Consider the following 20,481-nt stretch of genomic DNA (forward strand, 5'->3'; position numbering starts at 1 on the left):
TCATGTGTTAGAAGAGGATTATAGTATTCAAGTGAGCACAGATTTAACCATTTAGAATCATACATATGAAAGATAAAATCTGTATTTCTCAAAGAAAAATTCCCAAAGGATGAAATAAATATTCATTTGTCTGCAGCTCTATTTTTCCCACAAATCTCTTCCCTGGCCTCATATCTCAGCAATGTTCCAGATGTTTCTCACGAGCTCTCTGTTCACTTGTGTTTGACACTACTTAATCTGTGAACATATAGCCACATTTATCACCCCTAGCACAATATGTACGGCCTGGTAAATTGTGAACATGTGTAGTCCCCTCTATTGGGCCACAGAGTCTAATTTAAAGGCAAGGATTTCACTTTATATATATTTTTAGACCTTGTAGACCAAAGCTTTCCTTTTCTATTGGGTGTAACGGAATGAACTAAACTGGTTGCTCACATGGTCTTGCTGTTTGGTGTAATGGCCAAGCTGTGTACAGTGTGAGGGCTCCCTCTACAGGGCGTTCACATCCCAATTTTACTAGTCGTCAAAGTTTGCTTTACTAATTTCCACGGTGACACTGTTCTTTAAAAATATTTCTTAAGAAATACTTTTGGAACTCCCAGATGGCCTGAGTAATTTCCACGGTGGCACTGTTCTTTAAAAATATTTCTTAAAGAAATACTTTTGGAACTCCCAGATGGCCTGAGACTGGGCACACAGACGCATTTCCTGGGTTTACCAGATGGAGCTATGCCGGCCCAAAAGCCAATGGATATTTTTTCCTATTAGGCCACTCTTCTCATTTTTCAATAGTTCCTGGGGGAGGGGGAGGGAGGGATGCGCTTTTATCGAATTTGTTCTCTTTGGTGACTTCTGAGTAAGAACAAAGAGCTTCTGAAAGAATACAGATGCCACGGTGTTTCTAGCTAAACTAGTTCTACGGTAGCACCCTCTTCATCAAGACTTTTCTCTCCTAAACAAAAAAATGCACAAATGAAATTGGGAAATTATTGATTGTGCCAAAGATTTATAATTAAAGAAACAGACACACTATTAGACACTGACTAGCTGTCACAATTTGGCAGGAGAGCTAACGTGTGGATAAAACCCACCAGAGTTCAAGACGTGTCATAACTCATAAAACTCAAACACGAAGGTGCCAGCGTGGAGAGAGTGATTCTGACCTGGAGCAATTTTCAAACTTCATCTCAATTAGATCTGAGAGGAACCTGAAGTAATGGTTGGGATCTCAAAAGATGGAGAAAGTAAGGAGGAGAGAAAGTGCATTTCAAGCAGAAATAGCAACGTGAGAAAAAAAAAGAAGGCAACGAGCTAGGGAAGTAGTCACACCGCCGCCGCTAAGAGCCAGTGAGGACGGTGTGTGTGACCGTGAGCTAAGTCCTTCCCAACAGCATCGTTGAGCTTGGCAACAACCCACCTTCACAGAACCTGAGCCTCAGAGCTTCCTTAACCGGCCCGAGGTTACAAAACTATTGCACACACTGAGGGTCTGAACAAATTATATCTTTAACCTTAAAAATCAGCAAAAGAAGCCTTTGTTTTGCTGATAATTCAATCAAATTATTGCAGCTCACTTAGATCAAGAAATATGATATTTGTTCTCAAAACAGAAGTGAAAAAATAAAATATAAATAAAATATAATCACGTTTCCTTGATACGCAGGCTGTTTCTTCCTATAAAGGGTGGATTTCATGAAACACCTGATACCGTAGTTGTCAAAGGCTCTGACCAGGTGAGGCTCAACTACATGTCCACTAAGTTCACCAAGAGGGCATACAGTTCCCCAGACAACCCTGAAAGTGTGTATTTTTAAGAATGTGCTAGTGTCTTAACTGAGATGGTCACTGAGGCCCAGTGGAGACAGACGGGAGGGGTAGGTAGTCAGGGAACAGACACGTCGGGCTGCCCAGAGGCAGCAGGCCCAGTGCTGGGGTCAGTGACAGGTTCTGGCCACTCATCACTCAGATCAGGGAGTCAGAGCTGAGGACGGGTATGAACTCACCATGGCACGGGACTCAGAGAGGGCTCCTCTCTTACAAGAAGTGTCGCCCCCTAGAAGGCGCCTGCACCCGTGTTCGGGCACAAAAGTAAACGCATCTGCAGAAGGAACAGCTGGAGAAAGGTGTTGTTCTTGAGCCATTTACGGGCTGTTTACATCCTGCGTATTTCCAGTCAGTTCTCGTGTCTGAATTCAAGATACGGGTTCGGCCTGGTGGTTAAAGCACCGTGTGGCATTGTGGGTGTAACGCGCACGTTTCCTCGATACGCAGGCTGTTTTCTAGTCTCAGCATCATCACCGAGCTGACTCACCCCGCCAACATGAGGTTCATGCAGTTCCGAGCCAAAGACTGCTACTCCCTGGCCCTTTCCAAACTGGAGAAGGTAAGTCGCATTTAACCATTTTGGTTGGAAGAGTAATTTCTATATAGAAAGAACTGCCCTCTATAATAATAAAAGGATAATATGCTAATTAGACCGGATGTCCTTCTGGACGTCATTCTGGATGTCCTTCCTGATGAAGCTGGGGCTACGAGGGAAGCCCGGGTCACAGGTGCCAGAGGCAAGCCGGTGCTGGCAGCCAGGGAAGGAAGGCCTACTCTTGCACGAATTTCGTGCATCGGGCCTCTAGTGAAATAATAAAAACAATAATGCTGCTTTGAATTCCTATGTGGGGGCTAAAATGGTAATGTATAGATTTTTTTTTTAAATGTGAATTGATGGATTTGAACTATTTCTATCGTAAGTGAATATAATGGAATATCTTATTCTATCCTCACTAATCATAAATTAAAAGCATGATTTATAGCAGAATTATGTGTAACAAGAATGTGTATACTCACTCCATTTTGAAGTGGCTCCATTTATGTTATTTTTCTTTTTAAAAAATATATTTTTATTGATTTCAGAGAGGAAGAGAGAGGGAGAGAGAGAAACATCAATGATGAGAGAGAATCATGGATCAGCTGTCTCCTGCACACATCCTACTGGGGATTGAACTCACAACCCCGGGCATGTGCCCTGACCTGGAATCTAACCAGTCACAACCCGGGCAGGTGCCCTGACTTGGAATCTAACCATGGCCTCCTGGTTCATGGGTCGATGTTCAACCACTGAGTCACACCAGCCGGGCCTTCATATTATTTTTCCAAGTGCAGTATCTCACACTGTTTTCTTCAGATTTGCCACGCCTCTCAGGACATTTCCTGCACATTATGGTTCTTCTTGCCTTTCCTGTTCATTGGCCCTTTCTTTTGGTGTGGTCCACCTTTTGTTGCTGGGTGGTTTTGTACGACATTCTTCTTCTTCTCAGGAATGTTCCAGTTCCTGCCACTGTTTTCCCAATAACATGTCCCACGCTTGGTCATTGGTCACGTGGCGTCCTTGACACTCCTGGTAACGAAGCTCAGCAGAGAGGGGAAATGTGACAAGTAACAATGCAACAGAGACGAGGAAGACAATAATCGCGAAAACAGAAATTTCCATCTCATTTCCCTCTCGACGCATCTCATTTCTCTTGTTTCAATGCCTTTCATAAAATAGCCTTTTATTCATGCTTATGGCACAATTTGCTTCAAGACCACTTCCTTTAAAATTGCTTTCGAACCATCACCATTCCCCAGTGATGACGACAATTCCACCCCAGCAATCATATGGTAATTACACCCTGATGGACGAGGCGAAGTGATGAAAATGTGAGATGAATAGGGGGTATTATCATCAGAAAAATAGATTCGGTCTTTGTCCCTCGTTCCTGACACAGAGCTTCAAAAAACCCTTGGAATTTCCTGAGTGACAGGAGTCACTTTTGTTATTCAGACCTTTCAATCATGACTGATTTGCGGCTATGCAGGCAGGTCCTGGAGGGGCCCTGAGGTAGCTTAGCTATGAGGCTGGTTGCCAGGAAAAATGACCCACATGATTAGAAGGTTGAACAGTTCAGCCTCTCACCCCACCCCCAGCTCCAGGGAGGAAAGAGGGCCTGGAGATTGAGCTTAGTCACGTGGCTAATAATGTCATTACTTATGCGTAAGTCATGACACTTCGCTAAAAGCTCTGAAGGAGGAGGACTGGAGATTGTTCTGCTCAGCGAACACGTTGACCTGAGAGAAGAGTGTCACTCAGACCTGCCCAGATGTATCTTTTCATCTGTTCCTGATTTGCATTCTCTACAATAAAATGATAATAATTAACTGCAGCTCCTTGAACCTGGAGGGAGTGTGAGAGGCCCTGAATTTACAGCTGGCTGGATGGGAGTGCAATTGGCTGGCAGAAGGGCGATGGGCACAGGGGCAGTCTGGTGGGCTGGGCCAACTCTGGGTAGTTAGTGGCAGGATTGAACTGAATTGAGGACACCCAGCTAATGGCAGAGGATCGGTGTCAGAATGCAAACCCTCATGTCTACAAACCATGTATCACTTTATAGTGTGAACGGCAGAGCAACATGATACCAATGGAGCTAGCTAGCTTCTGGGAGAAACAGGCAAGGATGTAGAAGTGAGAGCAACAAGGCAAAATTTTACAGAATCTGCATTTAAACTCAGGCCAATAAATGTTTACGGAGCATGGATGATGAGCTGAATACCTTGTTACATATTCAAAATATAACTATGAATGACGTCATCACACAGTCATAGCTAAGAATCATACAATCAGAATATGTTCTTCACATGTTATCAGGAAAATTTAACCTGGCAGAAAAATGTAAAATACGGCCCAGTCAGCATGGCTCAGTGGCTGAGCATCGACCTATGAACCAGGAGGTCACGGTTCGATTCCTGGTCAGGACACATGCCCGGGTTGTGGGCTCGATCCCCAGTAGGACGCGTTCAGAAGGCAGCCCATCAATGATTCTCATCCCTGATATTTCTCTCTCCCTCTCCCTCTCCGTTCCTTTCTGAAATCAATAAAAATATATTTTTTAAAAAAGAAGAAAAATGTAAAATATGGAACGCTCACAAATGTTTCCATCTCAAATTTCTGGACAGAAAGAACGAGAGAGAGGTTCGAACTTGGCTTTCATGTTCCGGCTCCCCTTTGCTGCTGGGCGGGTGTTCAGCATCAGCATGCTGGATACGCTTCTCTACCAGGTATGCGAGAATTCTCTTTCTCTCTCTCAAAATGTGTACTTTTCTATTTCACTGAGATTTGATTAAATAAATAATGTGTCTGGTGTTTCTCATGGAGCTGTTAACTTGACTTAGGCTCTGAAAGTAATTCAATATTTTATTTCATGGACTTGATGACATAAAATTTAATGAAACATTTTGTAAGAGAAATGTTGTTTTTCAGAATAACCTCTGAAATATTTTTTAGGCATGCTTTTGCACCAGGGTCCTACAAGGTTGGTTTTTTTTTCTTTTTTTGGCAATTTAATGTTGCTACATTCATATTACTAGACCAAAAAATATCTAAGAAAAAAAATCACTAGGTTAAAAAGCGGCCTATTTTATAATATGTATTTTTTTTGAGATAAGATATCAAATTGGTGCCAATAAAATGATAAACCATTTCTTTGGCTTGAACAAAGGGAATGGGCATGTCTTATGCTCTTGTCTGGATGGAAGAGTTTAGTTTTCTGATATCAGCATCAGTAAAATAAATGAATAATCAAGAAAGTAGTCTAGCCTGTCCAGTGGTTAATTAAGAGCTAATATGCTAATTGCTCAGTGGTTGAGCGTTGACCTATGAACCAGGAGGTTGTAGTTCAATTCCTGGTCAGGGCACAAACCCAGGTTGTGGGCTTGATCCCCAGTGTGAGGTGTGCAGGAGGCAGCTGATCAATGATTCTCTCTCATCATTGATGTTTCACTTTCTACTTCTCCCTTCCTCTCTGAAGTCAATACAAATATATTGCAAAAAAGAAAGTAGTCTAGTAGATTTGTTTAAAAGGCATAACTTTTTAAAAGTCTTTGCTATGTGGAATAATGAGATGATTATTTTTCCAATTTTAGTGCTTGAAGATCAAACTGAGGGCAGTCATCCTATATAATAAAGAGCTAATATGCTAATTAGACCAAATGGCAGAATGACTGTCCCAACTTCCAGACGAAGCCGGGGTTTCAAGGGCTGAGCTCCTTGCATGAATTTCGTGCACCGGGCCTCTAGTTTCATTTAATTGATTGAATGTTTGTACATGTCATGGTGAAATGTGTTTGCATTTCACCCACAGCTAAGACTAAATCAAAGACGTAGGAAGCATTACGAATGCTCTCACTACTGAGTGTTCTGGCAACATATCAAAATATATCTTATATGTCAGCACATAGAGTCTGATAATATTTATTACTAAACTATGAACTCATTAATATTTAGAGTTACTGAAATATTAGAAAATTATTCTACTAGAATAGAGCTTAATCTGTAAAACGTTTATATGTCCTTGCAAATATTAGTTCTTCCATGTATTTATGACATTCTCATTTTAAATCAACTCATTTCTTTGTTAAAAATCTAAAAATGTTTTTATCATGTCTATCAGCATGAATAAAATGTAAGCATATTGAGATATTCTTGAGAATAAATATTTCCATGTCTCCTTATGAACAGCTAACTGGACGTGTACTTAGGCCACTCACAGGATATATTTTTTCACTTCCTGTTTAATGGCGGCTTCCTGATGTGTCAGGATAAACAGCCTGTTAGCAGTAATATGATGCTCACATGTGGCCAGTCCACACATTTCATCATCTTGTTTGTATCGCAGTCGTTTGTGAAGGATTATATGATTTCCATCACCAGACTCCTGCTGGGATTGGACACTATCCCAGGATCGGGCTTCCTTTGTTCTGTAAGTTAATCATTTTTGGCATAAAAGATGGATGGTTCCGATAAACAGTCTGAAGTCCAACGATAACGTACTTAGGCTTATCCTTCTAGGCCATTTCCCCCCCCCTAATATGTGCTCAAAAAAGAGTTTTTTCAAATTCCTTAGGAAAAGTTCAAGGGAAAACGTTATTTAAAGTTAATAATGAAGATCAATAGCTGTTCAGAATTCAGAACAGGTGTTTTTCCTCACTGTGTCAGAAAAACAGTATCCCTTACTGCAGCCAAGCAGTCCTCACGCAGTTCCATTGAATTCTAATTGTTTGTAAAAGAGTATACGGTGTCTAAGTGTATTTAAGGTGTGACTTGCCAACAATTCAAATAGAGGGTTAACAAAGGACTAGAATGTGTACCCCTCTCTGTGAGCCCTGTGCTCATCCTGCTAACATCTTTCTCAACATGGGTGTTTGTAGAACTTGGGATGGTCAATTCTGTTTTGTGCTGGCGTGTCCTTTGTACGTTAAGAGTTTCAGCAGCAGCAGACCTTGTCCACTAAGCCCCAGCAGCAGCCTCTGGTTATCACATCATTTAAAACAGTCTCCACGGCTTTTCCAACAAGTCCCAGCTGATACCAGTGACCGCTGTCTCCTGAGATTGAGCTAATCCAATGTCATACTGCCCCGCATTGACTGGCTGCTTCATTAGGTTGGGGTGAGCCCCAGGAATAAGGCTGCGATGGGGTGCCTTCAATAAGTTTAATACACAGATGAGTGAGCACTTACGAAAAGGCATGTTGAGAGTTCAAGATATCAACAATTCCCACCCGTAAGAAGTGAAAAAATAACCAGCGGGTTGTTATTTCTTAAGCAGTTGAGATGACAGTAATCCCTGTGTTCCAGATAAAGATCACCGAGGAGGACCTCTGGATCAGAACGTACGCCCGGCTCTATCAGAAGCTGTGTTCCTCCAGCGGAGACGTCCCCATAGGGATCTACAGGACCGAATCTCAGAAGCTCGCTACGTCTGAGGTTTGGGACTATCAAAATATTCCAACGTCCACGTGTAACCCGATCGAAGGCAGCCAGCCCTATCAGACCTCTCCCTTAAAACATTTACTAGGTTATGGTTTCATGCCTTGAAGGATAGGTGACATTATAGAAACAGAATATTTTGAGTATTTGGTCTGGCGAGATGATTATTTCCACATATTTGTAGGAAATCAAACTATTACAGAGACTTAGGATGAGAAAGATCACACCAAATACATTTAAGATTTTGATGGACAAAACTCTACAAGCCAAGTGCCCAGCTATGAAGGAATGGACATGTTTTCATTTTTCTTACTAAGTCCATATAAACTGAAATGACCGAACAAAGACTGGTATTCTGTTCTGATGGTAGATATGACTCAAGGGTTCATGCTGTTCACTTCCACAGAGGAGATAGTATCAAGTAGGTGAGACTAGAGGAAGTTAAGACCTATAATGGTATCCACTACTGCAAAATCATGGTGTTAACATTTGTAGTATTTCCGACTTCAATTCTAATAGCTAAAATAAGGTTTCTAAAAATGTTCTAATAAAATGCTCTCTTACCATGAAGATATGAAGGTGAACCAACTCATTTTTATATCACTCGGATTCAGTGCTGTTTTGAAATAGAAAGGTAGATTAATATCCCTATTCTTCATTGAGTTTAAGCGTGAGATAATTCCCTAGCCTGCCACGGGGTAATGTGTGTGAGGCATTGCCTGAGCCTCCGTCATTTATATTCACTTTGAAAGGATTTGTTGGATCTCCTGCCCTAACTTCAATTGGCAATTTGAATTCTATTATTCTGAAAGCCAGCAACACAGGCCTGGCGTAGCTGGCGCTGAGACTGCGTCCAGGGAAGGGGAGAGGCAGCAGGCTCCTGGATGCTTCTGCGGGTGCAAGGGCAGGAAGCTAGGTTTGCACAGGCCCATGCTCTCAGAGAGTCACACCTTCACTTTGATGGGCGTGGCATTTCCCATGACCTCCTGGTATGAAAAGCAACCATTGGAAAGCAGGGAGCTTTTGTTTCTTAAGGGCTTAGCATCCAAGGAGAGCTTCTTACTTAATGATCAGTCGTGAAAGAGCCCATCACAATGGACTGTATGAGTTCGTTCATTGTTTTTTCCCCTCATACGGAGATCAGCCCGGTTTCAGTTGTGTTTGTGATTCTAGACTACCTTTGTGAAATGTTAATATTGACAACATGTTTTCACTTAGAATGCTTCAAAGAGTTCCCGAAATATTTCTTAATATCTTAATCAGAAAACATTTGATGTGGTGAATAATTAATGCATGAATTAAAAAGTGCTTTTTGATTTCTTCTGGGTTGTATGAGGGACTTTTAAAAAATCGTATTTTATAAAGTACATTCCAATGCCATCTTTAGAAAGGCAATACCTTAATAAATGTTAAAATATTATTCATTCCAAGAACAAAACAGTTTTCATAATCTTATTTAAATTTCATGTGAACTATTTGTGGTAGATTTAGAAAAATCCACTACATGGACTTTATTTGAATAAAGTTACAAAATACCTAGTGTCTTTTGTGGTTTCAAACAACTCTATATTAACAATCATTTGATACAATAATTAATATGTAAAAATTAAATCATTTCATAAAAACTTGGAGGATGTAAAGATATTTTTATCTGGTTTATATATCCTTCCAAAAGAACATATTTTCTAATAGTATTTTTTTTTTAGTAATGTAAAATTAATATCAATGACTATGACTTAGCTCTTCCTGTGAAAACTCTCATGAGTTACACGATAATATCAAGGCATGAGCAAACATAGTCACAGTTCCCCAGGCTAACATCATTCCCTAAAATGTCTAATTCTCAATATCCATTTCCTTTCAAGTCTCAAATATCAATCAGTGTGGAGGAATGGGAAGACACCAAAGACTGCAAGGACCAAGGTCATCACCGAGGCAACCACCGCAACTCCACGTCCAGCGACCAGTCGGACCACCCCCTGCTGAGGAGAAAGAGCATGCAGTGGGCCCGAAGGCTGAGCAGAAAAGGTCCCAGACACTCTGGTAAAACAGCTGAGAAAATAACGCAGCAGCGACTGAACCTCTACAGGAGGTCAGAGAGACAAGAGCTTGCTGAACTTGTGAAAAATAGAATGAAACACTTGGGTCTTTCTACAGTGGGATATGGTATGCTCGCTCAAAATATTGTATGCTATGGACTTGTGATTGCTGGCCCTTAGTCGTTGTAGCCTTGGTTCTCCTTTAGTAAGTCGAGAATCACATTTTTGGTTCAGAGGTCAAGTTGACGGGACTAGTGGCACGTCTCGAATCGCTTCCGGAAAATCATGATGATGATAATAAAGTGAAAGTGCTAGAAGTTTTAAGTATTTGCTTAGTTCTCTATAGGCACTGTGATGAATACATTAGATGAATTATCTTCATTTTAATTTTCATAAAGACTCTTCCATTTTAGACCTAAGGAATCTCAGTCAAATAACTTTTCTAATTAGCTTGTTAATAGCATGACTGAGATTTCTGTTCTGTTCTGTCTGGCTCCAGTGTCTGGCTTACACACACACACACACACACACACCACATCTTATTCTACAGTCTGGAATAAACTGAATTTGAGGCTTTGGTAAGTAACTAAATGTACTAGCTATAGACACACCAAATGCTCCTATAAAATTTGTTTAGGTTTTTGTTGTCCAGAAATAAAATGTCTTCAAAACCTATAATGTAAAGCTCAAATGCTGCTTGACCTCCATCTGTCCCAGCGGTAGGCTTCTGTGCTGATCTACGATTGCAATATAGACCATTTGGCACAGCCTAAATAAGTAATGCAAAGACAATTTTTAAATATATCCCTTATTACTCTGTAAATGTTATTTTAAAAAGAAATTCAGTCAACTTAGAGGAAACCCAAATGCCAAGGGTTCTGTTTTGTTGCACATGTGACCTGGGTAGACCAGAAGTTCCGATAATGGCAGCCTCGTGCAGTTAAGGATAAACAGGAAGCAGTCCGTATGTGCCCCCATGTCACCTTTTCTATGAAAGTCTCAGCTTGAAGCAATGCCCACAGGGAGCGATTTTCAACAATATGGTTAGAGTTTAGAAGAGGTGAGCTGTGTGTCTTTGAAGAAGAAAGGGAAAAACATTTACTGAGTTCCCGCTCTTTGCCAGGAACAGAGTGAGATGCTTTTTGAACACTTTCCATGACTCCTGATGGCCCTGATTCATTGGTTGTTCATTGTGTTGTTCCTACTTAAATGTGGACTCATTCATGAGCCATCATTTTAGGATGATCAAACAGAGTCTTACAGTAGGAAGCACATTAAAAGGGAACAATGATTTTCATTTAAAAATAATGTTAGTAGTTCATTGCCAATTTATTAAGTATGATCGTATTTCTCATAGAACTACAGTCCTATATTTATGTGTCCAATTGTTAGTTGTTATCCAGCTACAGTCTCTTCTTTTGGAAAGTTCTAGTAAATGACTGTTTGTCCAGGTCCAGCTGTGTTTCATGAAAATCATAATAACCCCCACGGGTGCTGGAGGCAGTGAGGTGGATCACAGTCGGGCTCTGAGAGACACAAAAATGCACCAACTAATGGCATGGGAGCATCATCAGGGAACATGTTATGTTTCTGCTAATAACACTTCTATCATTTATTTATACTCTATAATATTTAGTAAAATTTGTTAATGTAATTCTCACACTCACTCTTACAGAAAGAAAGGATACAGCCTACCTTTTTACGCTTCTCTTCTTTCTCTTTTGTTCATTCTATCCATCTATCTATCCATTCATCTAGCCATTCATTCTAAAGCCATGCACTGCACATGCCCAATCACATAAAGATAACAGCAGGATGTGGAACCTACCACATCATGGGAGCCAGGTGCTCCCTGTATTTCTAATTCTCAAACATTCATCCGTTGCTCAACAGATATTATTGGACTACCCTCCAAGCACTGTTCCAGGCGTTATTCCAGGCAAGGGAATGGGGCAATGACCTCTTAAGACAAGACCTGTGCCTTTATGGACCTTCTATTGTAGTGTCAGCCAGTAGAATTAATGAACCATGTAACCTCTTTATCATTTGGGGAGTGCAGCTCAGAACACCTATCTCCTAGGTCTGTCTTATAGGACAAAGGGGATAATGAACAATAGTGTGCTTAGCCCAGAACTGGCATTCAGTTAACACAATAGATCTAGCATATGTCTATTTAAGTACTATATCTATCAGTGTTTTACATATCAGAGGTGGGGTTTTTTTGCCCACTTCAAAAATAAATTTTGCACCTTTGGTAGCAATACCATCTCCCTTGGGGATGTGTGCTTTAAAACAATTAGCATTTTGCATGTTTTCCTTCCTTCCTAGAGGAAAAGGGACGGTCTTACTCATCTTTTCATCTTTGTATCCCCACCAAATTGCACATTTCCTGACACACAGGAACCCAGTGACAGCACATTGAATGGGTGAACAAATGGAGTTCTTACAGGCAACACAACAGGGCCTGGACTTAAATGATTTCCGTGGGTCACCTGACCTGGTGTACATTCGCATCAGCACTTCAGTGGATGACTCAGACTCAATATCTTGGCGCGTTTCCACCAGACCACATGTACTTTCTGCACCGCCGTCAGGGTCCTGCAGTGTTTCACCAATGAAAGATGTTCTACATGCTCTACACACAACGCATCATGACTGATTCAACCATGAGCCGGAATCTGACTGTCCCTGAGGAGGTGTGGCCTATTCCAGAAGGAGCAGATTACCCTGACTTATTGGCCGTGACACATAAAGGAGAGAGAAAGGGAAGAGTCAAAAGATGACTTCTGAGGGCTCTCGTTTGAACATCTAAGAGGTGGTGACACGGAACTTAGAAAAAGACAAATATATTGGGGTGAAGAGAATACATTAATTTGAGTGCCTGGAAGAATCCCAATGGCGATGTTGTGTAAGAAGCTGGATTTTTGCTGCCTGGTGCCCAAGAAGAAAGAAATGAGATGCTTACATAGACCTGAGAGTCATCTGCATATAGATTTTGATTAAAGCCATAGGAGTAGATGAAGTAACCCCAGATGAAAGACGACAAGAGAACTCTGGAAAATACTCATATTTCTAGAAGGTTAAGGAAAGAAGCATTATTTTTTAAATGAGAGGCTGAGTGTCTAGAACTGAATTACCCAAACGATGTTGCCTAGTCCAATAGCGTGCTATCAGTTGGTCACGTGTTTTATCAGGATCCTGAGCCTTTGGACCTTCAGAAACTCCGAGGCGGGGGGGTGGTTCTGAAGTGGTCAGAGGCATCCCTCAGCGTGGCAATGCCCACCATAAGCAGTTTTGTTCTTTACCCTAATGTGAGTATGTGTTCCATGATGTGAAAAAAAAAAAAGTTGGAAAGTGTTGGACTATAAGAGATAAGGGGAGAAGATGGCTTTGAACTCAGCTACTTTTTAAAATTTCTATTAACCTCACCTTGAGGAGGAGTCAGTGAGGGGTGGGTGAGGAAAGAAACTAGGAGTGATGTGGTCTCTTCATGATATTACCCAGGTCTCCATATAAACCATATATAGTCATTGAATTGAACTCCTTAGTAAAATGTTTGCTCCAATTCCTGGAGTCCATGGAAAACTCAAAATCTTCAGAATGATAAAACTTGAGTAGGAAAATAAAAATTAGTGACACACTCGCTCTGTCTACGGCTGTAACCCTCTCCATTTGCTAGGCAGTATTTACATTTGTAACAGGCAAACCAAGTCCCCAGTAGATACTGACTTCATCCCAGAACCAAAAATGAATACAACATCCTGTGAATAGGCAAGGAGAAAGGCTGGGTGTGGATGTTGCCTGAGAAGTTGTTTGTTAAGCTTGTTTTCCTCCTAATGCCACTGTTTGATACCGTGTGCTGTTTATATAAGGAAGTTCAATAACGCTGCCACTGTTTATGCACGAATTTGAGTCGTACCTAGACAAACGAGAAGAAGGTATGCTATGAGACCTACTACATTTCAGAGTATTATGTTTTATGTTATGTTTTAGTCTCCAGGAGGCCCTATTAATTTCTGTTCCTTTGTACAGCAGTTGTGGAAGTCCACACAGGGGAGAACTTCTCAGGAAGCACACATAAATTGCTTTTTGTACAGGCAGATAATCCCGGTTATCTCGTATCAGAACAATATCCTTTGAGTCAGCGTTGTACCTTATTTGGAGTAGGCTCACTGTATGCACTCACTGGAATTCCATCTCCAAAGTCAGCCATCTACCCTCCCCTGGGTAAGATTGACAGGATTAGCAAATGAAAATATAGGGTCCCCAGTGAAATATGAATTTCAGATAAACAGCAAAAAATTGTTTAGGACAAGTGTGGCCCATGCAATCTTTGGGACCTATTCATGCTAAAATTTGTTAGCTTTTTAATCTTAAATACAGATTTCACAGTTCACTCTCTATTTTGCCTGACAACCTTATCCCCATGGCAGACTACAATGCTTTGTATCTACTTTGGGATATATACAACCAAATATATCTCTTTATTTGACTATTAATTTGATGATCTTTGGATTGTAAAAGTTTTGCAGGCGTACGATGATGGATTTAGTTATACTGCAGTTACATACCCTATAAGATGAGGACTTTCATTTATGGATTTTTAAAAATAGGGCCCATCTGTGTATCAATTTGAAATATAATTACCAGTATTACCTTTTCTATTCCAGGGACAGAATTTTAGTTAGATAAACACAGTGGCAGCCCTCATGTGATGAACGAACCAAGTACTCCCCTGTGCAGGAAATTACCGGGCCAGCTACATTGGCCTATAAAAGTCATTTGCATTAATTGCATGCAGTTATGTATTGATCTGCCTCCCTTGGTCTGTAATACATTATTAGGTTTTGAGTCAAACTGTAAAATGTAACACCTCTTTCAAGAGCCACACTTGTCTATGACTGGAGTGCCTAGGAGGGTCCGATGGCTCTAGAGCAGGGATTTAAAAAAATACCCTCAAAGCCTAAAAACATTACCCTTGGAGGGTTAGTGCCATTGAGGTATGGGTCCGCATGGGTTTACATTTATGTTGTATTATAACCTGGGCAGCTAAGAACTTCAGGTGCCAGGGCTATTTTCTTTGTCAGTGTCTTTGTATCATCAAAGTCAGTGCTCTGCCCTTGAGGTCGGGGGATGTCCTCCAATGCAATTGACAAAGTTAAAATGACACAGCCTTTGACTTTAAAACATATACAGGGCATCCCCCCAAACTGTACACACACTTCACAGCTGGTAGCTCCATGGATGGTTCTTTCTTTTCAGATTTAACCCACTGGAGTGAGTAAGTATTCAAAGTGTGTATATATTTTGGGGGTGAACCCTGGATATTGTTTTCAAGGAAAAACAAATAACTTGGTTGTACACTTTCCTTGAAACTTACACTTCAACGCTGCCCCATGGGATCCTTTGCATTCTGCAAAACCAATACGATGGCTTTTATCAGACACCTCATGGGACAGTCAAACATCGTTAGGGCCTTCCAGCCTCCCAGATATACCTCTGTTGTGTTTCCCGAACACAAGGTCATTAGATGATACTTCAAAGAATTTCCCACAGGAATATTTCTTTCTGAGATTGGCCATCTATGCCCACAATCATTTTTTATCATTGATAAAAGCATAATCAATCAAGCTGACATCTTGTCAAGCTATTTCAGTGTCAACATTTTGAGGGTAGAAGATAACTGTGGTTGTTCTGAACAGAATTAGATGGTTTAACGTACCACCTATTGGACGGAAAAGGAGTGCCTGGCAGACATTTCCAATGACAACCATTTGGAAATAGTCAGTTGTGTACACCATCCTACGGTGGACAACACTATAGCAAGTTCTCCTGGACAGCTCTATGGTTTGAAGATAAGATGCTCTCTAAGAAACCTCTCGATGTTCTGTAAGTAGCATAACAAACCTGGCACTGATTTGTCTTCCAGATGAAATGAATGACCACCAGAGCACCCTGTCATACATCCTGATTAACCCGTCTCCGGACACCAGACTAGAGTTGAATGACGTTGTGTAAGTTGACCTTACATCCCACACACAAGGCATTTATTTTCAGAAACCACCTATTATTATTATTTTTTATTTTGATCCCCACTAGTATAGCCTCTATGTTCCTGTGGTATAAATGTCCAAGTCTAATGTTTGTGCTCAAGAAACACATTTTGCATTTTCTATATTTCTGTGTGTAATACCATAAAAAACACACACCACAGAATTGTAAAGGAATAAAAGAAGGAAATGGCAGCATGAATTCTGTATTTGGTGAGCTAGAATATATTTGGGGAAATAAGAGAAAATATATCTATATCTATATCTATATCTATATCTATATCTATATCTATATCTATATCTAGATTGGGAGTTCTATCACTCGCTATGACATGCACTGACCAGCAGGGGGTGGTGCAGAACTAAGGGAGGCCTCGGCTGGCAGCCAGAAGGCCCCAATCGGCCCTGATCGCCAGCCAGGCCTAGGGACCCTAGTGGAATAATAAGAGATCAGCTCAAAGGAAAACCTGAAATATCTCACACTATCTAGTTCCAAAGACCTGAGATTTCCTACCAGCCAAAGTCAAGTAGATCAATACACATATTAGGAAAGGTGTAAGGTAGTAATTTTATTCATCAGAAACTGTATTATTCACATACAATGATCCATATTTCTGACACTGAGATAATTAAATTTTAGTATAACTACAGCAATGATAAATATCATGAAAAAAATGCCTACTTTGACAAATAGTACATAAAGCACATTTTAGAAATTTATTTTATTAGACTCATAGTGATACTATTAGGGAAGGAACTTTTGCAGCTACATCAGTTAATTTGGGGGATACTGGGTTATACTCACGTCTTTTATGTTTTTCTAAAAAATTCGCTCCCAAAAGTCCATTTTAAATGAAGGGGCAACATTCATTTGATTCAAAGAACAATAAGTGACTAGGTGATACAGCATTAATAATCATAGTGCGTATTAGCTTTCTTTATCAACCTACAATGCTATTGATATTTAAAGTGACAACATGGATGGATCCTGAGAATATGCTGAGTGAAATAAGTCATACAGAAAAGGACAAAAACTATATGCTCTCACTCATATGTGGGGCATAAAACAGAAAGCTACAAATGAACAAACAAAACAAGTAAGTTTATAGACACAGACAATAGTATGGTTCTTAGCAGACGGAAGGGGAGTGGGGGAGAGAGTGAGACGAGCATAAGGGGGTCAAATAGATGGTGACAAAAGACTAGATTTTGGGTGATGGGTATGCAATACAATATACAGATGATGAATTACAGAATTGTATACCTTAAACCTGCATAATGTTATTAACCAATGTTACCCCCATTCAATTTAATTAAATAAAAGAATAATATTAAGTAGTAATGAAACAAAAACTTAATACTAACCCTGCAAAATTTTACAGGCTAACTCAACAGGGAGCCCTGCCAACGTTTAAATAGAGACACCGTTTAGAGAAACTCAACAGGGAGTCCTCCTGCCAACGTTTAAATAGAGACACCGTTTAGAGAACCTAAACACTGAACAGATACATTGGAAGTAGTCCCCTCAGGGGTCGGCGTGGACTAGTTTTGTGCTGACTGACGATTACCGTTATTTGCTTTGCTTTCTCTTATCAGATATTTAATCCGACCGGATCCACTGTCATACCTTCCCAACAGCGAACCCAGTCAAAACAGCAGCATCTGCCATGCCACTGGTCAAGACTCTCGGGAGGAAACACAGCTTTGATATCACAAAAATAACGAACTTCTTGTTTTCCGACAAGGAGCTTGCTTGAAAGAAATCTCTATTTTAGGAGGAAAATATGGCTGGCATGAAATAAACTAGACCGGACTATCTTCAAATCTCTCTTATTGACACAAATCTATTCTCTTAGAAATATAGGTTATTTTGAAATTTAACTTACTGCTTATTGGTATTTCTCCTAGTAATATTGGAAAGACATCCATGGAATGGTTTTGGAAAACCTGAATGAAAACACACGATCTTAAATCTGCTCATTGCATTGTTTGACAATAATCCGAACTGTCTGAAGTCCGTTTTTACAAATTTTAAGGTTTTTCTGGAAGTCAATGAAAAACTCCAGCTCTATTTGGTGCATCATATTATATTCTTTAAAACTGGTCTTTTACAAAATTGAGCTCATCATCTTCTCTACACAAGTATGATAAACTCGTGGGCTGACATTTTTGTAGGAGTCATAGTTTGCTTTAGAATATTAAGTCACCTTCACTTGTTTTGCTGCCTTTTCATAGGATACCATGTTTATTTTAGGACTTGAGATGCTCATAGCATGTTTTACTACACCGAGAAAACCAAAGTAAATAAAAAGAAGTATTGAGAAGCTGGAATTTTTGCTCACTTTATGTCTGACCCTCATTGTATGCCCAGGAGAGTGTATTAAAAAGCAAATATCGATCGTTCTCCTAAAAGAATGCCTAACATTGAGAAAATACTTACTTAAAGCATATTTGTTGACTTACATTTTCACCAGGAATTGAAATAGGCAGTGATTTTCATTGGACTATTGAGCTTCAACATCTTTTATATATCCATAAAGTGTATTTCATTAGAAAGGTAGTTTAAAATTCAAAGATGCAAAACTATACTCCTTGTGGAATACAAGAACATTTGAAGCATTAAAAGTCCTCTTTTATGCCATTAGTATTGCAATAATCATACCCCAAACCTGATAAGATTTGGATTTAATTTTGAAAAATTATCTATGGGAATATACAGTAGTTTAACACTGTGAGGATAAAGCATATAATAAACATAGTTTTGCCATTTAAATGGCTTATAACTCGGGTAAAACTGGACAGTTATAAATGAAATGTAAATTGACTTTGGATGACACCGAGGCCTTTGCCTGTATTTCCGAATCTCCTTCAGAAAAATAAAGAAAATCACAGAGTCTAGTTGTCCATTAGCTGCAATGTGTTAAGGTAGAGAGAGGCATTGGTAAATTTAAAAAGTTATTTTTCTTCCAACTTTGTGGTTTTCCTTTTTTCTGAATTTGACATTGAGTTTCAGTTCAGTAGAAAATAGGACATATAAGACTTAGATAAATTTCATCTTTTTTTTTTCATAGAGAAGCAGAGAAATGGAAAGGAAAATAGAAAGGTTAAAACAAAACAGAGAGAAAGAAAACCTAAGAGTCCCCAAATAATTCTATGGAAATAAAAATGTAAAACATAAAATGTGAAACTGCAGATGATCGCCATTCTATATTTTGGCTTAGAGAATGAAATGCCCATTTGTGTGTGTGTGTGTGTGTGTTTTTAAATTTTTTGTACTTTACCTTACTCTCATTTTGGAATAATAAAGCCACCAAGAATTTCCTCTACAACAGGGAGAGCCTACCTTTAATTTTCTTTCATCAGACAGAGAAGTGGAACTTGTAACAAGTTACTTAAAACTGAAAGCATGCCTTAAAACAAAGACTGTATGCATAGGTATGTCTATGTTATAAGCACAGGGGAAAGGTATTTGACAAACACACATTAACATGCACTTTATTCAAACTCAAGGCAGAAGCAAAGTAGTATATGCACTGGAGAGCAGTGATGCATTTACTGACCCTGTTTCATATTTGCACATCAACCGCCAGTCTTTCTTTCAATTGCCATTTCTTTACATCATTACCGTTATTGTTAGGAATAAACATAAGATTTTATGAATCTTCCATTTCTCCCCAGGATCTCAAGTTCAGACCTTTTGCATTACGACAGCTGTCAAGACTAGGATTTTAAGTTAAGACATGACTATGTTTCCTATAAAACTGAAAACCCCATTTCATACATTTTCCAATCATTATTTTTGGTTATGAATATTCATCCAAATTTACTATTTAACACAATTCATACAGCCTGCTGAAACAATGATAGTTTATTCGCCTTTCTGTTATTTAAAGAATAAAAACATGCTAATAAAAGCCTTTTAACAAAGACGATTGCCTTTTTAAAATACACTTGCACATGAAAATAAAACAGAAAGCCAATAATAGTCCTTGTAACCCTAAGGGAACAGGTTCTTTATTGTCTATGTAACATTTTGCTACCAGTAACATTGAACTGCTTTAAAATAAATAATAACATTATTTCTGATGATGAAAACTCTTGGTGTGTGTGTTTTTTTTTTTTTTTGCCTAAACGTTCATTGTTTAGACACATTATGCTTTGAACCTATAACACTCATTTGTCACTTTGACATTTCAAAAGCAAAATGAAAGTCCTGCTGTTGCTTTAAAGTAAGTTTGAGTCAGGAATGGTGGGTCCTCCAACATTGTTGTTCTTTTTAAGATCAATTTGGCTATTCTGGTTCTTGGTGTTTCCATATAAATGCTTGAATTAGCTTGTTTATTACTGGGAAATGTAGCTGGGATTTTAATAGGCATTACATTGAATTACTGATCAATTTTGGGGAGTGTTGTCATCTTAACAATATTGCTTTCTGTTCCATGGACCTGGGGTACCTTTTCATTTATTTCTTTCAGCGATGTCTTGTAGTTTGCAGTGTGCGGCCTTGCATTTCTTTGGTAATTTATTCCTAAGCATTGAATTGCATCAACTTCTGTAACGACACTTACTTGGAACACAGTCTTACCTGCTCTCTA

General features: G+C 39.5%; 1 protein-coding gene across 1 annotated transcript in view; it reads left to right on the plus strand.

Moving 5' to 3' along the window:
- The window catches only part of LOC102763575 (potassium channel subfamily T member 2), a 126,675-nt gene extending 107,667 nt beyond the window's left edge, over positions 1–19,008 (plus strand). Inside the window, 7 exon segments of the mRNA XM_006757659.2 lie at positions 2,275–2,386; positions 4,990–5,091; positions 6,708–6,791; positions 7,666–7,794; positions 9,663–9,963; positions 15,766–15,850; positions 17,483–19,008. Coding sequence (XP_006757722.1) covers positions 2,275–2,386; positions 4,990–5,091; positions 6,708–6,791; positions 7,666–7,794; positions 9,663–9,963; positions 15,766–15,850; positions 17,483–17,594 — 925 coding nt within the window. The 3' untranslated portion in view covers positions 17,595–19,008.
- The last annotated feature ends 1,473 nt before the right edge of the window (positions 19,009–20,481 follow it).

This window comes from Myotis davidii, unplaced genomic scaffold (genome assembly GCF_000327345.1).
Source record: "Myotis davidii unplaced genomic scaffold, ASM32734v1 scaffold875, whole genome shotgun sequence".
Lineage (NCBI taxonomy): Eukaryota > Metazoa > Chordata > Mammalia > Chiroptera > Vespertilionidae > Myotis > Myotis davidii.